The following is a 21912-nucleotide window of genomic DNA, read 5'->3' as shown; positions in this document are numbered from 1 at the left end:
CAGCAAAATGCTAACGCCTATGAGAAATCATTGTGGGGTTGCCAACTCGAAATCTGATTGGTTAAAAGCAACAGTCTAGTTTAATGCAGCAGAGCCCGCAAGATCTGATTGTGCAGGCTTTGAGGCAGATCTGATCTGGCAACAAATAATGGCTGAAATGTGATTGGTTAAATGCTTCAATATGAAAACACACATCTGGAAGCAGTGCAACCAGGGGGGAAAGCATGAAAGAAAGCTAACAGACCATTTGGAATAATAAGTACGTATTTATGGACAAAATATAATATGATTCAGATATTTCTTAGGCCAGCAGAGAAGGCCTTGAAGGCCCTGACGGCCCGCACTGATATATATATATATATATATATATATATATATATATATATATATATATATATATATATATATATATATATATATATATATATATAGAGAGAGAGAGAGAGAGAGAGAGAGAGAGAGAGAGAGAGAGAGAGAGAGAGATGTATATATATATATATATATATATATATATATATATATATATATATATATATTACAAATTTAATTGGTTCCAGGACTTATTTTGGAAATTAGAATTTTCCCAAGTTGAGCTGTACTTTATATGTAAATTTTCTAAGTTTATTCCACAGTCCTCAAAAACACTACCAATTAAAAATGATCAGTGTCCCAATTTTGTATGAAACATGTAGGAAACATGGAAAAATGAGAGAAAATTATAAGAAAATAATTTAGTGATGCATTAAATAGAATAACAAACATGCAAAAACATTTCCTATTCAAGCAGGTGCCTAAGTGAAAGGAGGAAGCTAACGTTAAGAAACAGACAAAGCGTGCAAACATGTACATATAAACACATCTAAACTACTTCAAATTATGAATTCAAAATTTATATTGGAACAGTAATAATAAAAGGGTTTAGTAACCTGAAACCTTTGTATGTAGGAGCATTTGTAAATAGAGGCACCACTGTATTTTAGGATTGGTTTTGAAACATTGTCATACATGTACATATACTCCAGGTGCGTACATATTTATTTATTTAAATTTGCAGGACTTGCTGTGAATGCTCACCTCTCACTGCAATTAACTTTGCTGGACATTCAATCCATTTTAACTGGGAGAGGGCAAATAAACGATTATTCGCACCTCCCACTCAAAATAGACTAGGCATCTGACGCCAATGTTGGTGATAAAGGTTGTTGATGGGTTTCCTTAATTGTAAGTGGTAATTTGCCAAAATGAATGTCTGGTCGAAGTCAAAACAGTTAACTTTTAAATTAATGCTGGTTCATCTACCACTGGCAGCCAGTGATTTTATTGGAGTACGTTTATCTGTCCTGGTAAGGCCGCCTTTGGAGGATGTGCAGACTGTGCTGAGCCCAGTGGTGAGCTGTGGGCCTCCAGGAGCGCTGCTGACCAGACCGGTCATCCTCACCATCCACCATTGTGCTGATAACGTCCATGAGGACTGGCTCATTCAGCTGAAAAACCAACTGGCCATGGGAGAGTGGGAGGTAGGTGTATGCATGGGCTTTTGTGACACTTTGTCATCATTTATTTCAATTGAGTTTTTTTTTTAATATGAGGTCAGACTCCTTTTTTCATGTGTTGTTGTATTTGATTGGCTTCCCTTAACGACAATAGACATCCAATCCATTTGAAGCGGGTTTGCAGCGAATGAACATTACTTCATGATGAGCATTTAAAATCATAACTCCCAGTTTCAATGATTTGGAGGTCTGTTAGGGTCAGTTGCAGGTAATGAGTTGTAATAGTAATATTCTCTTAATTATTTTTTGTATTTTTGAACATGCCGTGGTGTAGTGGTTCACTCGCTTGATTTCGGTACAGGCATGGGCAAGCTCGATTCCTGCCGGTGGCGGTATGATTGTGAGTACGGATGGTTGTCTGTCTCTCTTTTTGCCCTACGGCTGACTGGTGACCAGTCTAGGGTTTACTAGTCTGCCTTTTGCCCGAAGGCAGCTGGGAGAGCCTCCTGCAAGCCCTCGCAACCCTTACAAGGATGTGCAGTATGGAAACAGAATGAATGAATTTTGAACATTTTTCTTTAAATCTGAAAAATAAATGAGAAAAAAATATATACAAATTAAATATCGATGTAGATATTTTCTTCAATTTAGTTCTTTTGTTTATTGCTTCAGTAAAATTGTTTACCTACATCAATTTTATTTTACAAAAAAAGGATATTTAAACAATTTTTTGGATTGCAATGTTATTTATTATTTATCTTTTTATTTGTGCGGTTTCCATTTGGGATTTTATTCATTTCACTTTTGTTTATAACCGTTCTGTCATTTATCATTTTAATTATTCTTAATTAGATTATATTAAATAATTGTAAAAACAATAAGATAATAAACATTCTCTTATTTTGACAAATAAAAAATACAGTGGCGGTCCATGAATTTCCTAGTGACGCCTTCAGCTGTCGGAATCAATCCAACCCTCAAAAACTATTTTATGGCTATAAAACCTCTCCTGCAGCTACAGCTGCAACACATAAAAAAACATCTTTACAACGTCTTTTTCTTGAGTCTGTATCCGTTTTTGCTACCGCAACCAAGATGGCGCCATTCAAGTGGCAGCCGGTGGCGGTAGCTCCGTCCACTCTTGCTCGTTTTGTGCTTTTGCTTTGTTGTTCTGCGGCCTTTGCGACTGTACTGTCTAACTTGTAACTATGTGTAACCATGCCTTTTCTGTATCTGCATTCTCACCCTCTTGCTAATGTCACAATGAAATTTCCCGAATACGGGATGAATAAAGTTATCCAATCCAGTCAATAATAACCTCATACAATTGAAATATTATTTAGGAATATAGCCATATTTTACTCACCAAAAATCCTTTTTAACTGTACACAATATCAACCCTCCGTTCTTTCCTCCTTCTTTTCTGACGCCATCGAAGCTAATGCTGAAAGTCGAGCCTGTTCTGTTGTATTTCTGGCAACGTTTTTATTCGATTTAGTGCTGAAAATGTTCGTTACTGGTTGTGACAGGCTTGCTGGAGTTGTCTGACCTTTCTTAATGATGTCCACCTTTTTTTTCTTGAAAAGTTCATCTTGAAAATGGCTTTGACAGTAAATCTGCAAACAAATCAATTTCTTCTCCTCCACCCATTGCGGGTTGACAAAACCGCTATTAAATCAACACAACAATATATTTGCTTGTGCAGCTCGCTCCAGCTACAGTTTGGTAGCTCTGGCTAGTCCACTCTATCACTAGCCAATCAGTTGGTGAAAGCGATGACGTATACCTACGCCTGCGAGAAGTAAAATGACGTATCCCTACGCCTGCGAGAAGGCCTTGGTACCGCCAAATCGAATTCTGATTGGTTAAAGCAACAGTCTTATCGACGCTTGTTTAATGCAGCAGAGCCTGCAGAACTGATTGTGAAGGCCTTGAGGCAGATTTCTTACCCTGGCAACAAATAATGGCTGAAATGTGATTGGTTAAATGCTTCAATAAGAAAACACACATCTGGAAGCAGTGCAACCAGGGTGGAAAGCAATGAAAGGAAGCTAACAGACAATTTGGAATTATTTAATAAGTATTCATGGACAAAATATAATTAACATCAGTCTGTGATTCAGATATTTCTTAGGCCAGCAAAAAAGGCCTTGAAGGCCCTGACGGCACACCACTGGATTACAGTATGCCTTGCAACCAACTCTGAGACTCCAAATGCTTAATGATTACTGAGTGTCATTTAGAACTCCTACGCTACTGCAAACTTCGATAATGCACACACACTGAAGGTTAACATCAAGTGGTAAAATAAGGTAAGGATCACATTATCTCAGTTTAGCGATGCTGCCATTCACACGCTGACACAATATGACTGTTGAGAATGAGGGGACTCTGATGCTAACCAAAATAGCAGCACTTTAGACCATTTTAGTGCCATTTATCATTGCTAAGATTGGACCTATATTATTGTCAACAACAGCCAATGGGTCATAGAGGCAATTGGCTTTTAGCAGTGGCTTAAGCTACCCAAATTGTGCAATCTTGAACCAACACTTAAAGCAGGGGTAGGGAACCTATGGCTTGGGACTTGGGAGCCACATGTGGCTGTTTTGGTGGGTGCATATGGCTCCCCGCTGACCTGCGAGCTAAAAAATGAAAATCACTGACGAAAGACTTGAGTTCCGAATGCACCAAAAGGAACCTCACGTCGGGACTGAGGGTCCGACACTTTTTTTAGCACAGTGGTGCCCATTGCATAGATCGCAATCCCCTGGTAGATCATCAAGGAACTATCGGTAGATTGCCAAGGTACTATTGGTAGACAATAAATGTTGCTCTCGCCCCTCTGTCGGTTTGCATAGCTAGGCTCTTATGAATTTGGCATATCCGCAGTAAGCTTTAACATGAATCGAGAGTATTCATGGACAAAATATAACTAACATCAGTCTGTGATTCAGATATTTCTTAGGCCAGCAGAGAAGGCCTTGAAGGCCCTGACGGCACACCACTGAAAAAATAGCTAGAAAAATAACTTTTTATATTCTCATTATTTTTGTATGTTTTTCAGTTTTACACAAAGAAGTCAAAAGTACACTAGCTGGCTTTATTAGCTAATCTTGGCCAAGCGTGTATATTATTTTAAGCATTCAAGCATAATGAAGCCACATGTGACTATTGTTGTAGCATCTTCGCAATAAAAGACAACATCTCTCTGCGGAGCTCAGTGCACACAAACACACCCAAACTGTTCATTCAACCGCATGTACACGCTATATGATATGTGGCACGTCTATAGGGAATGAAGCAAACAGGAAATGAGGCGGTAGCTACTGGGAAACTCCTGTCTGCCACCATTTGTTATGCTCTTGCCTTCCCCCTGTCTCATATTTTTTCCTTCTCTTAACACAGTAATGTTTGTGTGTGTCTATGTATTTATTGAGTCTCCTTTCTTATCGCAGCTGCACACAATCTCTCTGTTCAATTAGCCATAGGCAAAACATCTTAGTGCTTGTGTGCATGCAGCAGGAGTGATGTGGTGAAGAAAATGAAAGTTTCACCAGGATGGACAATTTGTGTGCAGGCAAATGTTCCTTTGCTCCGTTTGAACTAAAATTAAAATTAGCTTGGGATTGAAGTCATTAAATTGCGCTGGTGTCAAGCCACAGTCATGATTAGCGTTAGTTACGCATTCATACCATGTAACACCCCCTGCACTTTTGTATTGATTGAGAAACAGCCTGTTTCATGACTTAACTCACTGGCACTAAAAACATCAACAAGTAATGATGCTTGATCTAATGACATATTGGAAATATTCGGTTATTAATGTACACGTGATGACGTATCTAACGTGGAATTCGTAAATCTTTACTGTGGCTGGAGTTTTTAAAAACCTTCATTTTTATTATCCCAATGTGGGTTTGCATGTGGATGATCGGAAAAAAGTGGAAAAACCTCTTTTTGCTACATGTGGAAGTCCTTAGATTTATGTTTAAGCAACCCCGAAAAAAATACGTTTTTCTAAATTATAAGAAAGATTGTGCTATGCTGATGTGAAACTAAGTTTTTCTGATGGTAAGTTGTTCTTCCTTCAATTGCAGTGGTACCTTGAGATACGGGCTTAATGCATTCCGGAACTAAGCTAGTATGTCGATTCACTCGAAACTCAAATCAACGTTTCCCATAAAAAAATAACTAAAAATATATTAATTCGTACCAACCCTCTGGAAAAAACACCCAAAAAGAGGATAATGGAAAGAGAGAGAGAGAGAGAGAACTTTTTGCACGGTGACGCGCTCGTAACATCTCATCTCATTTTTTGAACCGCTTCATCCTCATTAGGATCGTGGGGGGTGGTAGAGCCTATCCCAGCTGACTCCGGGGAAGAGGCGGGGGACACCCTAAATCGGTGGCCAGCCGATCGCAGGGCACAAGGAGACCATGCACACTCACACCCATGCCTAGGGGCTATTTAGAGTGTCCAATCAGCCTACCATGCATGTCTTTGGAATGTGGGAGGAAACCGGGGTACCCGGAGGAAACCCACGCAGCCCCAGGGAGAACATGCAAACTCCACATATATGGACGTGACCTGGATTTGAACCCAGGACCCCAGAGCTGTGAGGTGGACGTTTTAATTGCGTTTTCAATTTTGATACATTTCTTCTCCCAGGTATGTATCTATTTGCCCCGCCTCCACCCTGACTTTCAGCTGCAGTTTTTAAAAGGAACCTATCGAGGGTTGTTTGCTTTTGTCTTCTCTTCAAAATATTCCAAAAATGATGCACACAAATGTCTTTAGAATAGGATAACGCACGACCATCGGGTTGTATACTCCTCTCGTATTGGCGAGCAAGCACCATTCTGCACTGACTGAAAAAATGCAACGCTCTGCCCTGTGCTCGTAGAGACATTTACACGAGGGAGATGTGATGAGATGATGTTCTCATAAGCGTAGGCTGTATGCTCGTACAGTGGTACCTCGAGATACGAGCTTAATCCGTTCCGGAACTGAGCTCGTATGACGAGATTCTCGTAACTCGAGCGGACGTTTTCCATTGAAATGAATGGAAAACAAATTAATTCGTTCCAGCCCTCTGAAAAAACACCAAAAACAGGATATTGGATTGGAAAAAATGTTTTATTTCTTCTAATTCGCCATCTATTAACAAAGTAACACATAACTAGTGGTTTAATAGTAATAAAATGTGTTTAATCTAACTAAAATTGGGCAGATTTCGCCGACGGGAGACAGAGACGTTTGGGGGGGTGGGGTTCGTTTTTTTTCCACGACAATGCACTCGTAAACGGAACAAACACATTTAAATGAACTTGGATTAATATATACAGACACTCAAACATAGGTTTAATGTAACTTTACACAAAACTGAATTCTAATTTTGTTGTAATCTTTTGTTACCTTCGTTTTTCGGGTTGGCGGTTTGCCACGCCTCCGCCCTCACGTTCGCTATCGATGGACTGTTTGCTGTTGTATTGCCTTCAAAATATTCCCAAAATGATGCACACAAATGTCCTCACAATAGGATAACGCACGACCACTTGCCAACGAGAAATAGTCTTTAAGGAACGATCACGGGACCTTCTTTCCTAAGAAAGAATAACAGGAAATGACATAGCTGAGCTTCCCACGTATTGATTGTGGGTAATGAAGTTTTATTCTGAGAAAGGTTGCCATTGCCTATGGGTGTTGTGTGCAGGAGTATACTTCATTACCCAGAAAGCCCTCTTTTTGCATGCGCGTTGTGCGTTTCCTGGTCCTCGGAGGAACTTGTCTGAATTCATCGTTCCGTGCTCGTAAATATTGTCATACACGAAAGATATGCAAAAAAGACCTGGCTTGGTCGCATCACGAAATTTTGACCGCATCACGGGCGTATTATTCGATCGAAATTTCCCCCGTAAGACGAGCATTTTGTATGACGAGCGGTCGTATGACGAGGTACCACTGTATATCAAAATTTGTCTTGTATCTCAAGGTAAATATTTGCTCAAAATCTTACTCGCATCTCAAATTGCTCGTATGTCGGGGCACTCGTATGTCAAGGTATTACTGTATTAAATTGTGATAACTTGAAACGTTAAGGGTGGCCTAGCGGCCGAGTTGTTATCGCGCCGGCCTCACAGTTCCTGGGTCAAGGATTCGATCCTAGGTTGGAACTCACTGTGTGGAGTTTGCATGTTCCCCCCAGGCTTGCATGGGTTTCTCCAGGTACTCCGGTTTCCTCTCACACCCGAAAAATATGCATGTAGGCTGGTTGAACAATCTAATTTGCCCCTAGGTATGTATGTAAGTGTGAATGGTTGTCAGTCTCCTTGTGCCCTGCGATTGGCTGGCCACCAATTCAGGGTGTCATCTGCCTGCCCGAAGTCAGCTGGGATAGGCTCCAGCACCTCCCACTACCCTTGTGAGGATAAGCGGTAGGTACAGAAAATCAATGAATGAATGAATGAAATGTTAAGATATGTGAAAGGTCACTTGGTCTAATTTGAAGCAAGTTGTGCTAACTTGAAACAACAAGTTAACGTTAAAAAACACTTTCAGTTTTTACTTTTTTTTCTTTTTTAAAAATAATCTTTTTAATGTAATTTGATTAACATTGTTCCTTCCGTTTACAGTTTTTATTATTGTTTACGATGATAACCACGGTCGTCCAGTCCAAGACACATTAGGTAATTTATTGTACTGCGGATTGGTAACATATTACTATGTAAATAGATATTAACAAGGTTTGTTTGTAGAAATAATAGTTAATTGCTATTTTAGCGCAACCTACTGTCTCCTGACCAAAGTGTGTGTATATGTGGATTATAGGATGTGGTGGTGGTGGGTGAGGAAAACTTCACCACGCCCTGCTACGTGCAGATGGACTCCGAGGCCTGTCACATCCTGACGGAGACTCTGGGCACATACTGTTTGGTGGGCCAATCAATAGGCAAGGCGGCCGCCAAGAGGCTAATGCTGGCCGTTTTTGGACCCGTCTCCTGCACCACGCTGGACTATCACATCAGGGTCTACTGTCTGGATGATACGCAGGATGCACTCAAGGTCAGAAGTCACTCTTGTCGCATTTTATTCAAACTCAAACATTTCGATATACAGCTAATTTAAATTATAATTATGATTTATGACATTTGTTAGACTACATCTTGCGAATGTTGCCTAAAAACAGCTCCTGTCTCCAATCATCTTAACTCTTTATAATGTTGACATACTAGTAAATTTTGAAACTCAACTTTGCAATGTTACCAACCTCCTTCAGTGAATAAAAATTTCCTGAAAATGCCCTTATATCAACTGAAAGGGATCCATTATAAATAGGAAGTGATGTTGAAATGCTTTAAAATCAATAGAAAGTGACGCCATATAAAAAGAAAGCGACTTTGAAATGCCCCTAAATTAATAGATAGGGAGGGATTCAAGATTAACAATGGGTGACCCAAAAATGTCCAATATCAACAGACTTGAGATAATATCAATGGGAAGTGACCAAAAACTGCACCAAATCCAATTGGATTTGACTCAATATCATCAGGAAAGAATGCAAAAAAGTCCTAAAAGTAAAAGGAAGTAAAGCAGCTAAGAAATCCCCTAAATTTACCATTAAGTGAAACAACATTGCCCCAGGTTTATTAGGAAGTGAGATGACATCAAGTGACTCAGAAATGCTTTAAAAACAGCAGGAATTGACCCAAAACCAATAAGCAGTAAGCATTTCCACACAAATTCTCCGTATGTTGCATTCTTATCAATTTATAATATTAAAGTCAAGTTTCTTAACTGACCCAAATAGTCACTTGCCTAAAAAAGGGTTCGGATCTTTTTTTTAATAATAGCACTCTACTGTTTTCATTATCATTTAAAGTCTGACTTATTAAAAATTTGGCGTATGCGGTGTCTTCGTTTTTGTGGCGAGAAACAAAACCAGGTCAAGCAATGTCAAACTCGCTGATGCTTTAGAGTTGAAACATATTCAAAAGCACCGGAGGGAGCATCTGATACGGAAAGCTTAAGGCCGCTAATTTATGCATGATGTGATCAAGTTGAGTAGCAACATGCATACACATACAGTCCCACAGTGTGGTTAGCATTTCAAACAAGCAATTCTAACATTAAAAACAAGTCTGGGAGATATGCTGCTTAGCATATTACTTACAAGTTGTATTTTCACGGTGCAAGGCGGGGGGTTGCACAGAGCAGAATGTGTGGCACATGCTGCTTCATGATGTATCAACCAAAATGCATTTGGAATTTATATATTTTAAATATATACATTACAATTAAGTTGTACTAAAAATATTTTATTAAAAAGTATAAACTTAATAATGGGTGGCAGTTATGGAGTGGTTAGCACGCCCACCTCAAAGTTCTGAGATCGGGGGTTTCATTCCTGGTGGGTTATGGCCTTCATATGTGGAGTTTGCGTGTTGTCCATGTGCTTGCGTGGGGTTTTGTATACTGTCAAATCCCAAAAGCATGCTTGCCCGTATGTGAGAATGTGGGTTTACATGGTTGTTTGTCTTCCTTTGCCCTGTTATAAACTGGCAAACAAGTCAGTTTACCCTGCCTACTGGCCGTTGTTGGCTGGAATAGGCTCCAGCACGCCCACAACTCTAACGAAGGTAAGTGGTACGTCAAAAATGAATGAATGACTGAATATGGATTAAAATATTTGTTCATTTTCATTCATGTTGCCTTATGTGTAGTCTTTGCTTTTTTCTTTTTTACTTGCGACCTCTCCTTCCCAGCAATGTGCACCTTCCTGTCCGAGAACCATCTCTAGTTTTTGCTTCAAAGCACTCAACTAGTGCCTGTGATCATTACTTATTCCGTTTTTGAAAACTTCATCTGAACAATAAAATGTCATGCTTGCTAAATTGAAATCTCCATCAAAATAAAAAAATGACAGAAAAATTATAATCCACTTTTGGTGGAGAAACAGTTAAAATACTGCAACATTCTTAATAACACACATGTTTTTATTATTTTTTTGTAATTTTTACTAATTTTTGGGTGCGGAACTGAACTTAACTTTTCTCTATTACATCCAATTTTTAAAGAATAGCATCGCTGTTTTCTTAAAAAAATAGAAAAAAATATTATAAATTAAACCTATATAATTCCCCCCTTCTCGTCAAAATGGAGTGAGTGTCTCGCGCCAAGTGCATTGAGGCTATAATTTAAAATTAAAATGACTAAAAAAAGCCCAGCCATTTTGAATGAAGCATCAGGTCAGTTTGTTTGAGTACTGACGGAAGTACAATAAGCTCTGGTGGTGCAATAAAGAAACACAAAATTAGAGCAAACCTTGCATAATGTTACAGTACTATTGACCTCCATGTCACTGAATACCACTTGTGTTGTAGGAAGTACTTCAGATGGAGACACAAATGGGTGGCAAACTCCTAGACGAGCCCAAGACACTGAACTTTAAGGACAGCACACACAACCTGAGACTGTCAGTCCACGACGTGCCGCACCCGCACTGGAAAAGCAAACTCATGGCTAAGTATCAGGTATAGCAAAAGCACTTGTCTGCTCGATCAAAAAACTGGAGCAAGTATTTGTACTGTCCTTGTGCAGGAGATCCCCTTCTACCAGGTTTGGAGTGGCAGCCAGAGGAGCCTCCACTGTACTTTCACGCTGGAGAGGATGAGCTTGGCTGTCACTGATGTCAGCTGTAAGCTTTGTGTCAGGCAGGTGGAAGGCGAGGGACAGATCTTTCAGCTCAGCAACACCCTGGAGGAGGTAGGATTCAAAAACTAATACAAATGCAGCTTTAGATGCCACGGAAAGGCTGAAAAAAAGCTGTTAAAAGTCAACAAAACACAAGCAGCAGCACCTAGACCAGGGGTCCTCGATGGCCGCTGTGGGTGCAGGTTTTTGTTGCAACCGATCCAGCAAAGACACTTTAACCAATGAGATTTCTGCAGAAAACAAGAAGCACCTGACTGCAATCCACTGATTGCACTTGTAGGACACCAGATGGGTGAAAAGGTGTCTTCTTTATGGGTTGGAAAAGAAAACCTGCACCCACTGCGGCCCTTTGTGGAATAGTTTGCCCACACCTGAATTAGACACACCTCTTGAAATAATGCATAAACTTCAAATGGAGTTTTAGATACACACAAGAAAAGGGGAAAATAGACCTGCAACAAAAAAGTAATATTAAGATATACATCACATAATATGATGATGAAAAGTTAATATTACAAAATTTAAGATATAGTTGTATTCAATGTTCCCTCGAAGCTGTGCGCATGCGCAATTGCCCACCAATCTTGTGTTCTCCGCGCACAGCAAACATATGGAGCGCACAAAATAAAATCCAACCTGAATTGTAAAAAAAAACACACATTGCAATTTTTTCTGTGCCATTTTGCAACGCAACTCAGAGAGTGGCAGCCTGTCAATGATAAACGACAACAAACGGCCAATTACGGATAAAACTATGACTAACACTGTGTTCAGCCAATGATATAATGCGGTTCATGTCACGTGTGTTTACTTCTGCGGCATGAGTAAATGTTAACGACATTGATTGGCTGCGTTAGTTATGCGTGATGCGTAGGTGTCTGTGTTTTGCAGGTTAGCATATAGCTAACGGTTCGGTGAAGCTGCTGCCAATCATGGCAAAACAACCGGGCTGTAGCAGAGCCACTCAACAAGGCAAAAGTAAACCACTCAATCACCAGGCCGCCTATAATATATTACAACCAAAATATTGAATGCGATTAATTTCATATGTAATACCTGCAAATATCAGGAAATTAAATATTTTAAAATTAATCACACAGGGAGGACCACCTGGAATAGATCTCAAAACTGTGAGGCCGACACACTGACCACTCGACCACCGGGCCACCTATCATGTATTACAACCACAATATTTAATATGATTATAATTTTATATTTAATATCTGGAAATATCAGGAAATACTTTTGAATTAAATGAAAGCATTATGCACTACATTAAAATGTGATATTTTAAATATAAAAGCCTTTTAACGCATACATTGACTGAAGTCATCTCATTTCCATTGCTTTCGATGTAAAGTCCATGGCGTGGGAATTCAGACAATGGGATTATAGATTCCCCCCCCCAAAAGCTGACCTCTCAACCTATCCAACATACATTTTCATGCATACGCTAAAATCAAAGCATCGCTATTCCGGTGGTCTCGGCGCGACCTCTCGCCTCACTATTAATGATTGAACAGTCACAGGGGGCCTGAGTTAAGACTTTAAAACTTTTGGACCTTTAACTGTGAAGAAAGAAGTTCTCTGTGTGCTTCACTTCAACTTTCTGCTCTGCATTAGTGTTCCTGAGAGGGGATAGTTGTCTTCCCGCTAAAATTGTATAGAATGTCAGGTTTTGGGCCCGAAAACACTAAAAAAGAGAAATTCTTTATCAAATTTAGCAATAGACATCCAATTAACCATTTTAAGAACAATTTTTGTTAAATGATTTTATTATATTCATATACAGTCGCACCTCTACTTACGAAATTAATTGGTTCCAGAACTTTTTTCATAACTTGAACATTTCGTAAGTAGAGTTGTTATTTATATGTAAATTATCTAATTTGCTCCACGGTCGTCACACAACTACCAACTAAACCCTTTAAAATTTGTCAAAGTCCCAATTTTGTATGAAAGATGTGAGCAAACACATAAAAATGAGAGAAAATTATTTTAAAAAATGATTTATTGATGTCTTAAAATAAATAAAGCAAATGAAAATGTGCCCTGCACCGTTGAAATAGTTCCCCTGCGGCCGTTATTATGGAAGACGTAATACCTGTGTTTGTGGATGGCGGCAAGAGCCCGTTCTACCAGAACCAAAAGCCGTCCACTTTGTACTACATTTTAGACTTTTACCTGTTCCCTGTGTGTGTGTGTGTGTGTATGTGTGTGTGAAAATATGTGCCACGTTGTATTTGTACGGTTTTTAATCGTTTAATAATAATAATAATAATAATAATTGCAATCATTAATAAGGGGAGCATTTAGTCGAGGTAGACAGGTATGTAAGAGAGAATCTTGAAACATGGCTAGTGGTTGTTGTGAGACAGCCATTTCAATTGAATTGAATTCTGGAGAGCAAAGAGCCGCTGGACCCGTGCGCGCCGCCATCTTGGATTCCTCCTCAATAAAATAATTATTTTATTGTCATTATATGAGATAGAAGGAGAGCGATGAAATGAGAGCCCAGTAGAGGGTAGCGATGTTGGGATAGAATTAATGCATCCGTGACAATATTTTCAAAATAAAATAACGGGTAAGGAAATTAACTTGGATATTTTTGGTATCTCGAGTCACTCATTTGCTGCCAAAGGGACAATTGAGACTTGTGGGACAATGTTTTGCGGCCTCAATTTGACACCCAATTTTAGCATTAGTTTTGCTCGCATATATATATTTTAAATAGATTGAATACATTTTTATTTGAATAGTAATAGTAAAAAAAACGCAAGGTAAAATGCCATGAGTAATAATTATTTAAAATATATTTTTTAAATAAAATATATAAAATTAAGAATTTTAGACATAAACTAAAAAGTAATAAATTCTAATAAATGCTGGACCTCTACTGCCCTCAGTGACAAAAACGTAAACAAATTTATTGACAGGACCGGAAAGTTAAATTGTGCCTTTTGTTTGCAGGAGCTTCAGTGCATTGACACGTCCCTGATGGACCCAGCCAGCAACATCACCACTTTAATAGGACCCAACGCCTTCCGCATCCCTTTGTCCATCAGACACAAATTGTGCGGGAGTCTGGACGCACCGCAGACGCGAGGCAACGACTGGCGAATGTTGGCCCACAAGCTCAATCTGGACAGGTCGCTAAACAATGACAGTCAATCGAACTTAAAAAAACAGTTTTTATATTTTATTATTCATTCATTGTTTGGTTCTTTACATACTGTTTAATTCTAAATCCATTTCAACTGAGGGAGCTCTGAGTTATCATTTGTTTGCTGACACCCCTTTGGTGTTCCGATTAATTGGATGGTCAATGAATTATTTATTCATTTTCTGAACCACCATCCTCACAAGGGAAGGCGGCCCGGTGGAGCGAGTGGTTAGCACGTCAGCCTCACAGCTCTGGGGTCCTGGATTCAAATCCAGGTCACGTCCATCTGTGTGGAGTTTGCAAGTCCTCGCCGGGCCTGCATGGGTTTCCCCCGGGTACTCTGGTTTCCACCCTTATTCCAAAGACATGCATGGTAGGCTGATTGGACACTCTAAATTGCCCCTAGGTATGGGTGTGAGTGTGCACGGTTGTCCGTCTCCTTTCTAATTTCAAGCAAATATGAGATATGAGACAAATTTTGATATACGAGCATACAGGCTACGGTTATGAGAACATCATCTCGTCGCAACTTCCTCGTGTAAATGTCTCTATGAGCACAGGGCAGAGCGTTGCATTTTTTCAGTCAGTTCAGAATGGTGCTTGCTCGCCAATACAAGAGGAGTATACTACCCGACGGCAAGTGGTCGTGCGTTCCTATTGTAAAGACATTTGTGTGCATCATTTTCGGAATATTTTGAAGGGAAGACAAAAGCAAACAACCCTTGATAGGTTCCTTTTAAAAACTGCAGCTGAAAGTCAGGATGGAGGCGGGGCAAATAGATACAACCTGGGAGAAGAAATGTATCAAAATTGAAAACAAAATTAAAACGTCCACCTCACAGCTCTGGGGTCCTGGGTTCAAATCCAGGTCACGTCTATATATGTGGAGTTTGCATGTTCTTCCTGGGCCTGCATGGGTGTGAGTGTGCATGGTTGTCCGTCTCCTTGTGCCCTGCGATCGGCTTGCCACCGATTTAGGGTGTCCCCCGCCTCTGGCCAGCTGGCATAGGATCCAGCACCCCCGCGACCCTAATGAGGATAAAGCGGTTCAGAAAATGAGATGAAATGAGACCATCCTCACAAGGGTTAGGGGGTGCTGGAGCCTATCCCAGCTGATTTCGGGCACCAAGCGGCGGACACCTTGAATTGGTAGCCAGCCAATTGCAGGGCACGAGTAGACGTACAATAATTCACACTCACACTCATACATAGGGTCAATTTAGAGTGTGGGATGAAACCAGAGCACCAAGAGAAAACCCCAAGTCCGGGGAGAACATGGTAACTCCACCGTTTTTATTGCTTTGCTTGCATGTTTTTGGGATGTGGGAGGAATTTAATTGCTTATCTTTTAATTTTGAATTTTTAAATTAATTTTCTGTTTTCTCTATTTCACTATTCTCTTTTTGTATTTGTTTTTTAGGGACTGACTAATTTTCCAATTTCAGTTATATTTTGTAATTTTAATTTTCAATTCTTTGTTATCATTATTACTTCTACTTGTTTTTTTATGTATATCCAATGCAAATTCAGGCATAAAGGAGCTTAATGCACTGTAGTGGATTTAAAAGAAAAACGGTATTTAATTCTGTCAGTCTTTTGCATAAAACAAAAGGGAAAGTGCGTAATACGGGTGGTACTCATCCCCAATGTTCCCTCTAAGCTGCGTGCGTGCGCAATTGCACACTACTCTCGTCTTCTCTGCGCACAGCAAATCATATGGAGCGCACAAAATAAAATCCCAATTTTTATTTATTTATTTTTTTAGCTGTGAGGACGACACGCGAACCACTCATCCATCGGGCCGCCCATTCATAGATATTAATCATTAAATTTTATTATTACTAAATCATTCATGTGTAGTAGACATGCACCTGCTTATGGCAGGTGTGATACTGGTGTGTGCCCATAGCGAGCAATGATGATGTTGCTCACACCGGTACTCAGTGTGCTCAGGGAGGTTGTCTTTCTGCCCAGACAAACAAAAAAATAGAGGGAACATTGCTCATCCCACACTTTAAGAAGCACTGTTCTAGAATCAACTAACCACAGTGACCTAATTCATCTATTTTGGGGTTATTCTTCAGGTATCTGAACTACTTTGCCACCAAATCAAGTCCGACGGGTGTCATCTTGGACCTGTGGGAGGCCCAGCATTTCCCTGAAGGGGATCTTAACGAACTGGCCGCCGTGCTGGAGGAGATGGGTCGGCACGACACCAACTTCTGTTCCATGACAATGGAACACTGACCAATGGACACAGACAAATGGCGACGGTGACCGCGGGTCAGACAAACAGCTAGAGATGCTAGCGCAATGACCAAAAACAACAACAACAAAAATGGTTAGAAGGTGGCCTGTTTTTTTTACTTTTCCACTGTCAGGAACAAACACAATGAGCGGTCTTACTTGAAGTCGGATGTAGCGGGTTTACAAAACAGGCTACGGTAAGCATGTCGATGGAACGAAAATGTTAGAAACGTAGGCTGGTGTAAAAACTAATTTGAATAGAAAGGCTAATGATTGAAAGGAGGCATGTCAATCAAAAGCCCCTCACATCCGTGGGGTCTTCCTCGGATGAAGTTGTCATTCGAACGGTGTTCACATGTGCATTGGCAGAAAAATATAGATGTATGAGTGGAATTTATTTTTGATGTGTACATGCAAAAAACAGATCCTCCCTGATTATGAGACATATTTTACTTACGCTAATTATTAATAAATTAATGAATGCAAGCCATGCCAAGAGATCAGAAGAGAAGTTAGGAGGACTAAGGGTATTTTTCATAATGAAGAACAACCTCCAAAGGAGTATAAGACAAAGGAGGGGGCAGTGAACACAACACAATATATAATCTGCCCCCTTAGCTTTTAACCCTTTATAGGGCACTCATTTAAGTAATATGAATTAAATGGGGGGACCTTTAGACTTCACTTTAGGGTGTTATCGGGATCAGAAAGAGAATTTATTTCACATGGGACTACTTCAAAAGCAAAAGGCAGTGACTAGAACACACAGCGAGTTACCCCAAAATGACCCAAAATCAGCATAATGTGACTGGGAAAAGCCCCAAAATTAACAGGAAGTGATCATGCTAAATAAAAAGCAGCACAAAAATTGCTCAAACCAACAGGAAATTGTGAAGAAATGCCCACCAATCAACCCAGTGACCTGAAAAGTCCCCCAAATCAGCCAGAAGTGACCAGGATTCACAGTAGACTCCCCTAAAATACCCCAGAATTAGCTCATTGGCTGCCCCTAACACTGACAAATTTCCAATCAATTTGTAGTCAGAGTGAATAATTGTTCATTTGTTGCCAGCCCTTAAACCTCGTTTATATTCGCAGCAAATTGATTGGATGACAAATAATATTGGACATGCATCATTTTAAGTACACTGAAAGAGTTAACTGACCAAATTACAAAGGAAACGACCGATAAAGGACCTCAAACCGACAGAAAATTAATCAAAATCAGAATGAATATAGGGAGTAACCTGGAATTGAACCTAAAATAATAGGAAGCAACCCGAAATGAAAAGGACGTGACACACCAATGCCACAAAATCAACAGGACGTGATCTGAAAATTCCCCCAAATCAAAAGTGAGGCGAGGCTTTAATTTCGCAATTTCTTTAGCTGTATCTTCTAGTAAAATGTTTTATTAACATTTTATTGATTTATAAATACTACTTTAAAAATAATTAATCATTAAAACGGAATAATAATTATTTAAACATACATTTTTTTCATTGCCAAAAATAGTCACTTGCGCTATAAAGGGTTAAATATGTCTTTCATATTCATGCAGTTGGTGTCACAGGGTGACAATACTAACATCTCTGGCGCCATCCAGTGGCCTTGATAATTTCGTTGATTTGATTTTTATTTGAAGAAAGGTTGTAAATAAATGATCTTACAGTATAAAGTAAAATATGATCATATTTTTTTCTCAGTGATGATAATTGTTCTGTTGGTTGTATGGTAATAATTTGGGTTATCTTCTGGGTGTTTATAAATTCTTCAACGCTACATGATAATATTTTTGCCAATTCCCAAAATGTCATGCTAACCAATTTATATATAAATTTGATGGGGTGGGTGGGCAATAGAGCAAAATATTTATTTCTATGTATGTGATTAATTATTACATAAAATCTAAAAATAAATAAAATACTAATACTTGAAATAATTTCCGCTGAAAATAATAAAAATATTCATTTTAGTTTTACAGCTTTTTGGAGAAATTATTTTTGTTTTTTGGTTTGCAATCAAAATTGGTAAAAAGAATGTATTCGCCTATAAAAAAACATTTGAAATGGTTGGCTCTAATTTTATTAAAAAACATTTTTGAATTAATATGTTGAATAATTTGAACACTAGAGTCTTCTATGGATGTATTTTTAATGGAAATTAATTATGAAACAAAATAAATTTGGAACCCAGTGGTGGCACAATGGTGTAAGCACCATTGTGGTGGCCCACGTTCAATTCCTACATGTGCGGGTTGCGTCAGGAAGGATATCTGGTGTAAAATTTAACGTGCGTTTCTACAGTTTCCGAAAGCCGAAAAACCACCACATATTTGAAATTAGAAAGCAAGACAAACTTAGTATGTTCTTTCTCATTGTCTTCATTTCACGACGGGCAATAGATAGACAGATAGTCCAATTTTAACTGCAAGGGAATTTATTAACACTCTTTCACCGCAAATGAAATTGAAAGACTTAACCACCATAATATGCTGTTAAAACTGTTCAACATAGAGATTTTATTGAAAAACATTTCAAATATTTATCCTTAAGCTTGGACAGATTTGAACAACTTAATATTCATTCATTTTCTGTACCATTTATCCTCACAAGGGTCGCGGGGGGTGCTGGAGCCTAGCCCAGCTGACTTAGGCGAAAGACACCCTGAATTGGTTGCCAGCTAATCGCAGGGCAACAAATTAATATGACATTGAAATGTTGCTAGACATTAGCATGTAGCTATAAAAGTTAATGGTTTTGATGCTTTTTTATTGTTTTGTCATTTATCTGTTTTGGGATTGTTCAAAAGTTGATGATAATGTGAATGTTTCCTGATGTAAGTGCTAATTATAGAGGGGTACAGGGTGCGTCTCGAACGCAAACTCGAACCCAAAGGCAACAATGACGTTGACTTTTTATTCCGTCATTTCACGAAATCTGCCAGTCGACAGTTTACCTGCCGTACGAACTCTTCACCCGGACTCCGACAAAACAAATGAAGTGTTGCTGTTGTATCGAAACTTGTTAAAAAAAATGTTTTCTATTTGACAAGTGTGTACACCGTGTACGTCACTTTAAAAGGATCAAAAAAGAAAGAAAAGCACTTAGAAAGTAGTTTTTTGTTTTTGATTTATTTGTCAACTATGCAAACTGGTTGGTTGTCACGATGACGTCTTAGCCGTGCTTGTAACATTTTACGATCAGGGGTGATTTTTTTTTGTTGACAATTGTTGTATTCTAGTGACTCTTGGTTGCATCTGGCACGCTTTTCATGATGTCTTTTAGCTCACCTCCTCCCGATTTCTCTCGTTGTTTTATGTACAAAGTGTAAGAAAGAATTTTTAAAACGATTAATAAATTATATTTATAAGCAATGCTGAACATGCCTTTTTTTGTCATTACACATAGGTGTGATTCTGACTGTACGGTACCTTCGAGCCAAAATATTGCCATGTCACGATATAACGTTTTCAGCTCTGAAATGTATTGTATGTATGAAAATTATTTATCTAACCATTAAAAAAAGATGCAAAGAATTTTTCCAATGGGAAGGAATTGTGAGTGGCAGCTGGGTAAACATACTGAACACACACGTAACCACATAACTAAACAACTTAACATTATTTGAAGCACACAGCAAAACTCAGTAAAAACAATTCCGTGATGAACGAAGGCACACAATTGTTTCATAATCTGAATATTTAGTATGTACAGGCGTTTTATAAGTTGAGGTACCACTATATAGACAAGAATATCGTTGACATGTAACAAATGCATTTAATCAGATTTATTTCATTTAATGAGATGAGGATCGCGGGGTTGCTGGGGCCCATCACAGGCAACTGTGGGCAGTAGATGGGGCCCGTGGGAGGGGCCGAAGAGGTCAGGTGCAATAGCAGTTTGGCGGTCTGATCCCTGGCTACAGAAACTGGCTCTTGGGATGAGGAATGTCACATCTCTGGTTCGGAAAGAGCCTGAGCTAGTGCATGAGATGGAGAGATTCTGACTCGATGTAGTCGATGCTCACCTCTACGCATAGCCTGGTCTCTGGTATTACTCCTCTCAAGGAAGGTTGGACACTCTTCCATGCTGGAGTCGCTCACCGTTCAGGTGGGGGAACAGGACCTGACTGTTGTTTGTGCACACGCAGATTACCCAACTTTTTGGAGTCCTTGGAAAGGGTGCTGGTGAGGGCTTCTTCTGGGAACTCTATTGTTCTGCTGGGGGACTTCAATGCTCACGTGGGTAATTACAGGGAGGCCTGAAGGATCGTGATTGGAAAGAACGGACTCTACGCATGCATTGACAATAAAGATGTTCAATTATAAGGGTGTCCATGTGTGCAGTGGCACTAGGCCACAGTTTGATGTTTGACTTTGTGGTCGTGTCATCAGACTTGCTGTCGCATGTCACATCATGCAGATCTCATCTGGCAGATCTCTCTCGCTCTCGTTTCCATTGGGGGTTAGACTCCGCAAAGGCTGCCCTATGCCACCGATCCTGTTCATAACCTTTATGGACAGAATATCTAGATGCAGCCGTTGTGTTGAGGGGGTCCTGTTTGGTGGCCTCAATATTACATCCCTGCTTTTTAAAAAAGCAGGTGATGTGGTTCTGTTAGCTTTATCAGGTCGTGATCACCAACACTCACTGGAACATTTCGCAACCGAGTGTGAAGCGGTCAGGATGAGAATCAGCACCTCCAAATAAGGCTATGGTCCTCAGTTGGAAAACTGTGGCATACCTTCTCCAGGTCAGGGATGAGGTCCTTCCCCAAGTTGAGGAGTTTAACTAACATGGGATCTTGTTCTTGAGTGAGGGAAGAATGGAGCAGGAGATCGACAGGCAGATCGGTCCAGCATCTGCAGTGATGTGCACTCTGCATTGGTCCGCCGTGGTGAATAAGGAGCTGAGCCAAAGTCGAAGCTCTCTATTTACCGATCCATCTATGTTCCTATTCTCATCTATGGTTATGAGCAATGGGTCGTAGAAGATCGTGGATACCAGCGTCTGAAATGAGTTTCCTTCTCAGGGTGACCGGACTGGGTGGGGGTCAGAGTAGAGCTGTTGCTCCTGCGGATTGAGAGCAGCCAGATGAGTTGGCTCGGGCATCTAATGAGGATGCCTCCCTGGTGAGGTCTTCTGGCCACGTCCCACCGGGAGGAGGTCAGGGGGCCGACCCAGGAAGCCAAGGGAGACTATGTCTCCCGGCTGGCCTGCGGAAGCCTTGGGATACTCCAAAAATAGCCGGATGAAGTGGCTGTGGATAGGGGTCTGGGCTTTCCTGCTGCC

At 39.9% G+C, this 21912-nt stretch overlaps 1 protein-coding gene across 3 annotated transcripts in view; it reads left to right on the top strand.

Annotated features, from left to right (window-relative positions):
• Nucleotides 1-18109, top strand: part of LOC144074277 (netrin receptor UNC5C-like) — a 238936-nt gene extending 220827 nt beyond the window's left edge. For all 3 annotated transcript variants that reach the window (XM_077600617.1, XM_077600615.1, XM_077600616.1), the window contains 6 exons: nucleotides 1349-1517; nucleotides 8326-8559; nucleotides 10878-11027; nucleotides 11095-11259; nucleotides 14179-14357; nucleotides 16456-18109. In XM_077600617.1, the coding sequence (XP_077456743.1) occupies nucleotides 1349-1517; nucleotides 8326-8559; nucleotides 10878-11027; nucleotides 11095-11259; nucleotides 14179-14357; nucleotides 16456-16618 (1060 nt within the window). In that variant the 3' untranslated portion in view covers nucleotides 16619-18109. The remainder of the gene's footprint in view (nucleotides 1-1348; nucleotides 1518-8325; nucleotides 8560-10877; nucleotides 11028-11094; nucleotides 11260-14178; nucleotides 14358-16455) is intronic.
• The last annotated feature ends 3803 nt before the right edge of the window (nucleotides 18110-21912 follow it).

This window comes from Stigmatopora argus, chromosome 5 (genome assembly GCF_051989625.1).
Source record: "Stigmatopora argus isolate UIUO_Sarg chromosome 5, RoL_Sarg_1.0, whole genome shotgun sequence".
Taxonomy (NCBI): Eukaryota; Metazoa; Chordata; class Actinopteri; order Syngnathiformes; family Syngnathidae; genus Stigmatopora; species Stigmatopora argus.
The sequence above is the reverse complement of the archived record's forward strand: the minus strand, read 5'-3'. Positions and strand labels throughout refer to the sequence as shown.